At 45.8% G+C, this 7,593-nt stretch overlaps 1 protein-coding gene across 1 annotated transcript; it reads left to right on the top strand.

Annotated features, from left to right (window-relative positions):
- The first annotated feature begins 2,079 nt into the window (after positions 1 to 2,079).
- Positions 2,080 to 7,593, top strand: C8H12orf76 (chromosome 8 C12orf76 homolog). The gene is made up of 2 exons (XM_057743770.1): positions 2,080 to 2,237; positions 6,339 to 7,593. The coding sequence occupies exons 1-2, from the start codon at positions 2,105 to 2,107 to the stop codon at positions 6,422 to 6,424; spliced, it is 219 nt and encodes a 72-aa protein (XP_057599753.1). The 5' UTR covers positions 2,080 to 2,104; the 3' UTR covers positions 6,425 to 7,593.

Genomic DNA, 7,593 nt, shown 5'->3' with positions numbered 1-7,593 from the left:
CTGCAACAAGAGAAGCCACTGCAATGAGAAACCCGCGCACCGAAACGAAGAGTAGCCCCTGCATGTAAGGGGCCCCTAGAGAAGGCCCCTGTGCAGCAATGAAGACCCAACACAGCCAAAAAAGAAAAAAAGGACAAATGGTACAGCTGTACCATTTGGACAGCTGCTTCCCTGATCTAAATATAGGTGAAAATATACATTTTGTAGCTGTATTTTAAATATATAACTTTCTTGGAAGTTAGCCTCTTGTCATTATTTGACACTCTATTTCTGCTTGGATTTTAACATTTTGAAAATGTAATCTCAAGTGCTCAAGTAAGAAAAATGGTCTAAAAGGACATAGAAGTCATATGTGGATTCTTGTTTCATGTCAACATGCCCTGAAATGAACTAAGGACATGAGAGGGAGGAGGTGAGAGTGAAGATGGCTGGGTCCTACTTCAGCTGAAAGGACAGGCCGACAATTGAGACAGTCACTCTGCTCAAATAGTTGGGATACTTCTTGTTCAGCTCAGGTTTCTGCAGGTCTACCATGTCAGGATCCTTTTGGGTGAAAAATCACAGTCACCTGACTCAACAAATAAGCTAAAGCAAAAAAAAAGAAGAAGGAGAAAGAGAAGGAGAAGAAAAGGAAGGAAGGAAGGAAGGAAAGAAGGAAGGGAGGAAGGAAGGAAGGGAGGAAGGAAGGAAGTTATTGGCTTAAGTAACTGCAAAGTCTAGACCAGGTGTCTGAGGTTAAATGCTCAGTGTCATCAGACTTCATTTCTATCTCTGCAATTGCCTCAGACCTCCTTTCTTCTGTTGGTTTCATCATCTCACCAAATGGTAAAAGATTCAGAACACTACCTGGGTCAAGGTCTAGCTCTGACACTCCTTCTGTGCAGCATTGGCTCAAACACTTAACTAAGCTATTTCCTCATTTATTCAGCCAACATTCATGGAATATAATATGCTATTCTTCCAGGCTTTGGAACAACAGTGAGCAGGAACAAGTCTCTGCTCCCATGGATCTTACATTCTAGGAGGATAGCAGGTACTCAGTGCCAACTAAAAATTGTCACTTGCCATCTGCCTCTACAAGGATGAAGTCTGGTGCCACTGCAGTCACTGACCTTCAACACACCCTGAAAGGAGTTCAGGGAAGAGATCAGGAATGAGGCACTCTGTGCTCTGGGAAAAACTGGCAGAACAGGCCTTCAGGTAGTTAGATATTTTTCAGGACAAGACTTTATGAGCTCAATTTCTTGCATTTTCTCAAATCTAGAAAAGCATTAAAATCATTGATGGAGACATCTGCTTCTTGTGACTAGCAGCAACCTTCTGCCAAAAATGTGTGCTTTATTGCACGTGTCCCTGTCACTAAAATTACATATATAGCAACCTGCCCATCCCCTCCCCCCCGCTTCCAGAGCAGTTCCCTAGAGCTATCTGAGGTGCTGTCTCCTGAGCTATCGTCCTCATTTTGCCCCAAATAAAACTTAAGTCACAGCTCTCACACTGTGCTTTTTTTTTTTTTTCAGTCAACACCACAAAATAGCAAAATGTAGGTTAAATGTATAGGGTAAATGGGGAGACGTTAAGAGGGGATGAAAGAAGCAAATGAGTAGGGAGTGTGTATACTGAGGGAGAGGAAGGGCTGCAATTTCAGAAAAATATGTCCAGGTAAAGAATCCCTGTGAAGGTGGCATTTGTAAAACAGGAATATAGTCTCTATTTCTCAGGCCTGTGGTGAAGATTTACTAAGAAAATACACGCATTTGTAAAATACCTTCGATACGTCCAAAACGGACCTAAGAAACCGCTCTGGAAAGAGGCCAACCAGCAACTCAAAGGATGAGGAACGTTGGTCAGGGCGGAACTGTGATCGAAGTGGACGTTGCCACAACGGAACGGTGATCTCCCTGAAAATTGGTCCGGGCGGAAACGTTGGTCCTGGAGGAACGAGGATCCCGGAGGAAACTTGGTGAGGGCCCGAACTCTGGCCCGGGCGTACAGTTACCTTGGCAACAACGCGCGCCCGGTACGACAGAAGGCGGTGCGTGGGAGGTAACTGGGACGGGGCTTCCGGCGGAAGCGAATTGTCCTCCACTGCTGGCCGGGGAAGATGCGGCGTCCAGTGTGGCGGTGGCTTTGCTTCGGACTGTGCAGCCTCTTGCTGGGACTGGCGGAGGCCCCGAGCCCCGTGGAGCCGCCGGAGCGGAGCCGGCCGTATGCGGTGCTGCGTGGGCAGAACCTGGGTGAGCAGCCGCGGACTAGCGGGCGGCGGGGTCGGATCTGCGCTTTCGTCGCTCCGGGCGGCAGGAGCCTGGCGCGCGCGGGGCGGACGGCGGGGGCCGTGTGAGGCTAGGGGGTGCAGGTGCGACCCTCTCTCCGAAGCCTTGCGGCTCAGCGGAAGGCCTGGTCCACAGTGGGCTTGATAGGGGCTGGTCGCATGAATGACCCGGGAGTCCGGAGGCCCCGGTCACAATCTGGATCCCCTCCTCTGTGGCTGTGTGGGCCCAAGCTAGGCAACACGGCGCATGATATATACCCCACCCCTTCTTTCCTAGTGGAACTAATAGTCATAGTGATAACTGATACTTGTTATAGCACTTCTTGTATACCGTGTTGTACTGTGCACTTTGTATACATGATTTTATTTGAGCCTCACTGTTACTTAATGAGAAGATACGGTTTTCAGCCCTGTTTACAGATAAGAAAATGAAACTCAGAGAGGTGAAGGTAGTTGTCCAAGGTTACACAGCTAGGAAGTGGTGGAGGCCAGTAGGAGGACCTGGGTTTCGTAGGGCTTGAAACATACTTTTTGGGAGGATGTCATCAACATGCACACATATATACACATATACATACGTACGTATGGGAGAACATGGCTTTGGAAGGGGCCCTGGAGCTTAAAGCTTGGCAAACTTCAAGGTAACTCTGCCTCTTGCTTTGCCAAAATCCTTCTTTGCGCTGGACTTCATTGGTACCTCTGTGTATCTGCAGAGCTGCCACATAGTATTGTTTCTGGATTACCTTGATTCTCTGTGAACTCATTGTCTGTCATGTATTGACTACTTACCACTTACCTAGCCCTCTGCTGAGTGGTTTCCATACATTATCCAGCTTAATCCTTTAGAATAGGATTTCTCAACCCTGGGTACTGCTGATGTTGGACCAGATAATTCTTGGTTGGGGGTGGGGAACATAGTGTTCTGAGTACACACTATTCTGAGCACTGTAAGATGCTGAGCAGCGTCCCCAGCTTCACCCACTAGAAGCTAGTAGCACACCCCACTTGCAGTGCGTGCAGATAAATCAGAATGTCTCCTGACACTTGCCAGATGTCCACGGGGGACAAAATCCGCGCCCCCCCACCCCCGCTGTAGAACAGTACTATTCAAAGTGTGGTGGCAGAGCAGTGAAGTCTGCAAACTTTGTTATCTGCAAAGAGATGTCTTACAGCACTTGAGATTATTTAGAAATTTAAGTTTGACATTGTTGCAACATCCAAGCAAGTGGAAACCACCTCTAGGTCCCTAAATGGAATGCTTTCTAGGTAGAGTGAGCTGCTAATTAGTCATGCATAGTAGGGCTGGGTAGTGGCCTGGGACAGGCTAAAAGTTACAAAAACTAGTCCTTACCACAGCTGTGTTTGAGAAACACTGCCCTAGACAGTTATGTACAGTGGGTATTTTTATCTCCATTTTTATAGAAGAGGAAACAGACACAGAGAGATTGTGTAACTTCTGTAAGGTTTCATAGCCTGTAAGTGTAGATGGGAACCCAGACAGTCTAACCCCAAACCCTGCGTTCTTGACCACTGTGCTGTGCTGCATTTGGTGATAACAGCTTTCATTTATCATGTGCTTATTATCTGTCTGGCACTGTGCTGAGCGCTTTTCATATAAAATATGAAAAATCTTTTGAGATGTAAAATGAGATTTATTTGAATAAGATACAGTTGACAGTAAAAACAATAATGATGTGGATATGTTATTCTAATTTTCCAGTATTTTGGTTGGTTGACAAACAAATGCACAGAAGTATTCCAAATAAGAGTTGGAACTGCCAGGAATATTGTAGAAAAAATGTTCACATTCAGTGGGAAGCTGGATCAAATGTCTTTTGGAACGCTTCCAGTGCTAAGGTTTTCAGATTCTTTTAGAATATGCTGGCCACTTTAATTATTATATATAAAACAATAGATTTCATGTGACAAGAGTTAACTCAAGCTAAAAAAAAAAAAAGCAGTATCACAATAGTTCCAAAACACTACAAAAACATTTCACTTGAAATTCGCCATTCAAATGACATTCGTATTTAGGCCTTGAGAAACTGACTTGTGAAATGGGTTTCATTTCTACCCATGTTACAGGGTAGAAAATGAGGCTCCAAGAGGGGAAGTGATCCTAAGGAAGGACCGAAGTAGTCTTAAGGTTTTGCCAGGACCTGCCATTCAGGCAGCTCAGGGGAGGGAGGAAAGAGGGGAAGATTCATCAAGGCCCCAAAGTGTGGCTCTTCCAATGGGTATCGTAAACCTAACAGCTCATGGTTTTAAGCTCTTTTTAAAAAAATTTTAGGAAGATTTCCATTCTCCAATTCTAGTCCCCTGCATTCCTGCTTTGGAAGGTTTTGGTTTTGTTTTTTTAGAGCCTTTCCGAACCCCCCCCCCCCCCAAATTGTTTAAGTGGAAGAAGACAACTTTAGGTCCATTTGTAGTCAGAGCCTTAGAAACTCATGGACTTCAGAACCTTAAAAATTAGGGGCAGGGACTTTCTTGGGGGTCCAGTGGTTAAGACTTTGCCTTCCAATGGAGGGGTTGCAGGTTTAAATCCTGGTCAGGGAGCCAAGATCCTGCATGCCTGGAGGCCAAAAAACCAAAACATAAAACAGAAGAAATATTGTAACGAATTTAGTAAAGACTTTTAAAATGGTTCACATCAAAAAAATCTTAAAAAAATTAGCGCAGGTATTTTGCTAACAAGGGCTATTTTGAGATAACGACATCCAGCTCTTGTAAGTCATAGGTTTTGTTTAACAGAGACCTTTAAAATTCCCTCTGGCCTCTTAGAGTTATGACCCACTGTCTTTGCCACCTTCTTTATCCTTCCTCCCCCTCCCTCACCAGAAAAAGGTGATCTTTCTGTATCCTCAGTTTTTAAATAATAACTGGGTTAAGTGGGAGGTGGGGAGTAGATAAGGGAGTCACAAATACCCTCAAATTACTGATTTAAATAAAATCATGGTCAGATCTTGGGGTTTTTTTTTTTTAAGAGGAACAGTGACCAGACTGGAGAAGAACCATGGTTAGGCCCCAGCTGGAACCCTAGATGGGCCCATATACTTACCAGCACATACATGTACATTCGCTTGTTAAGGTAACTTCATGTTGAAGCCCCCCCCCGCCACGATTTCTGAGATAGTCACACAAACGGGGTTGCAGATGGTTTCTGGCAGGTTGCTGGGTATGCTGGTTTAAATCGCAGGTCCTTATATCTGGGCTTATAGCAGGGGGTCAGTTTGAGTTATCTATCAGCTGTAGGTCCCATTTCTCACCTAAGCAACTTGGAAATTTCTGATGTGAAATTTACTCTCAACAACATAATAGATTTGAGCAGTTGTTTAATTGCTGCTTTGATCAGAAGGCCCTTGTCAAGGCTCCTCAGGAGACTGAAATAAGTTGTTCTTATTGAATCTCCAGTCTTTGTGAACTTTTTAAACACATAGTTGGGCTCCCTGCTTGTACTCTTGTCCCCCTCTGATGGGATGGTTCTCCACACAGCAGCCAGAGGGATCTTTTTTTCCAACTAAATCAGATCATGTCACTCTGCCGGCAACCCTCTCTTAAACTTAGAATAAAATCCATGTTTCCTGCATGGTCTACAAGGCCCTGCATGAACTGGCTCCGGCCTTCTTCTGGCTTCACTCTCCACCTGTCTTCCTTCACTCCTTCCTCCCAGCCACACTTGCCTCCTTCCTGTTCATTGGCTTTCTGGCTTGTTCTGGCTTCAGGGGCTTTCATTTGCCGATCCTCGGGCCTGCACATCTCCACGCTGCCGGCTCCTTCCTCCCGTTAAGGTCCCAGTTGTGTGTCCCCTCCTCACTTGCTTCCTCCATTGCCCCTCCCCCACGACTCTCACATAACCGTCTTCCCTGTGGCACTTAAAAGCTGTGTGTCACGCCCGCACTTACTTTCCCCACGTGCAGGGGGACCTCCCCAGAGAGGGTCTGTTGCGGCTGCCCCCCCACACCTGGCACAGCGCCCAGCACCGGGGGGCATTTGGCAGATCACTGTCCATGGATGACTTACAGAACCTGAAGCTGCCGTTTGGCGATAACCTGTTTTCCTTTTGCAGTGTTGATGGGAACCATTTTAAGCATCCTGCTGGTGACCATGATCCTTATGGCATTTTGCGTCTACAAGCCCATTCGGCGCCGGTGATGGCCGAGCCAGCGAGTCCCTCCGCAAGCATGTGGGAGCAGAGGAAGTCTTGTTGCACGTGGGTCAGGGGAGAAGTTGGAACCACAACTTTCCTGCTTGGAAATGGTCTTTGGTCTGGACAGTTGGTAAATGCTGAATGATTTAGAAACAAATATCTAGCCATTATCTTAACACTATAAGCAAGTATGTGGCCACTGAGTCTGCTTCTCGGTGTTTCTTTTTATATCTGGCTGTACTTGTTAAAAGACAGACCTGAAGCTCCAAGGTTCAGTGTCAAGATGGAGTGCTCACGAGAAAGAAAACATGACTTTGTGAACGATGTAAAAACCAAACTGGAAAGGAATAATCATTAATGTTTGAAAATATTAGGAAGAGGAAGACTTAACATGTAGACATTCCCTACTTAACAACCATTTGGTCACAACTGGTTAAGAATCACAGATGTTTTTAATTATCCTGAGTTGGCCTAGACGCTCGTTTGCAAAGCAGTGTCAGCTGTGGGCAGTGTAGGCTGCCAGTCCTCGTGCTGCGAGGAGCTCTGCTCTCAGATGCCCCCACTGAAGTCAGGGGTAGGCCTGTGACCACGGGCACCCTTGGGCAGAGAAGCTCTGGAGGTGGCTGGAAGTGTTAGCAGTTGGCCCGTCTGAAAAAGAACTGGTCCTTCTGGTCAAACACGTTGATCTCCTTGTCCTGCACTGAAGTCTTCCCAGCCTGTGGCCTAGAAGTCAGGGCAGCTTTTGCAACTCGGAATGTGAAAGAGACTCAGCAGGGGCTCTTTTCCGCCCTGGGTGGGGAGGGCACAACAGAAGTGTGTGTTCACTGTAGCGGGTGGGTATGTGTTTACACAATTTAATTTCAGCTTTGAAAATGCTGCTGTTCGTTTGCACTGTTGGTGAACTGGATGGTGAACTGGATCCCCCATGATACCCTCATACTTACAGTATTTATTTTAAGGGTGCTAGGTTTAAAGTGTAATTAAATTAAAATGCTTGTTTGTGCTCCATTCAAGCACAGCACTGATTTTGTTGTTATTAACAACCCGCACTTAATGTGAAGTACTGACATGGGATACTGTAACTGACTTAAGGATATTGTTTGTAACCCTAACATTGAGCCACCGAAATGTTTACTGTTCTGTGCTTTTGAGCAAAATGTCCATTAAAACTAAA

Source organism: Hippopotamus amphibius, chromosome 8 (assembly GCF_030028045.1).
Source record: "Hippopotamus amphibius kiboko isolate mHipAmp2 chromosome 8, mHipAmp2.hap2, whole genome shotgun sequence".
In the NCBI taxonomy this organism is placed as follows: Eukaryota; Metazoa; Chordata; class Mammalia; order Artiodactyla; family Hippopotamidae; genus Hippopotamus; species Hippopotamus amphibius.
The sequence above is the reverse complement of the archived record's forward strand: the minus strand, read 5'-3'. Positions and strand labels throughout refer to the sequence as shown.

What these genes read in the sequence shown, in the direction of transcription:
- C8H12orf76 (XM_057743770.1), top strand. Translation starts at nt 2,105, where the DNA reads ATGCGGCGTCCAGTGTGGCGGTGGCTTTGCTTCGGACTGTGCAGCCTC. An exon ending in GCTGCGTGGGCAGAACCTGG is followed by an intron (nt 2,238 to 6,338) that starts GTGAGCAGCCGC and finishes TTCCTTTTGCAG; the next exon opens with TGTTGATGGGAACCATTTTA.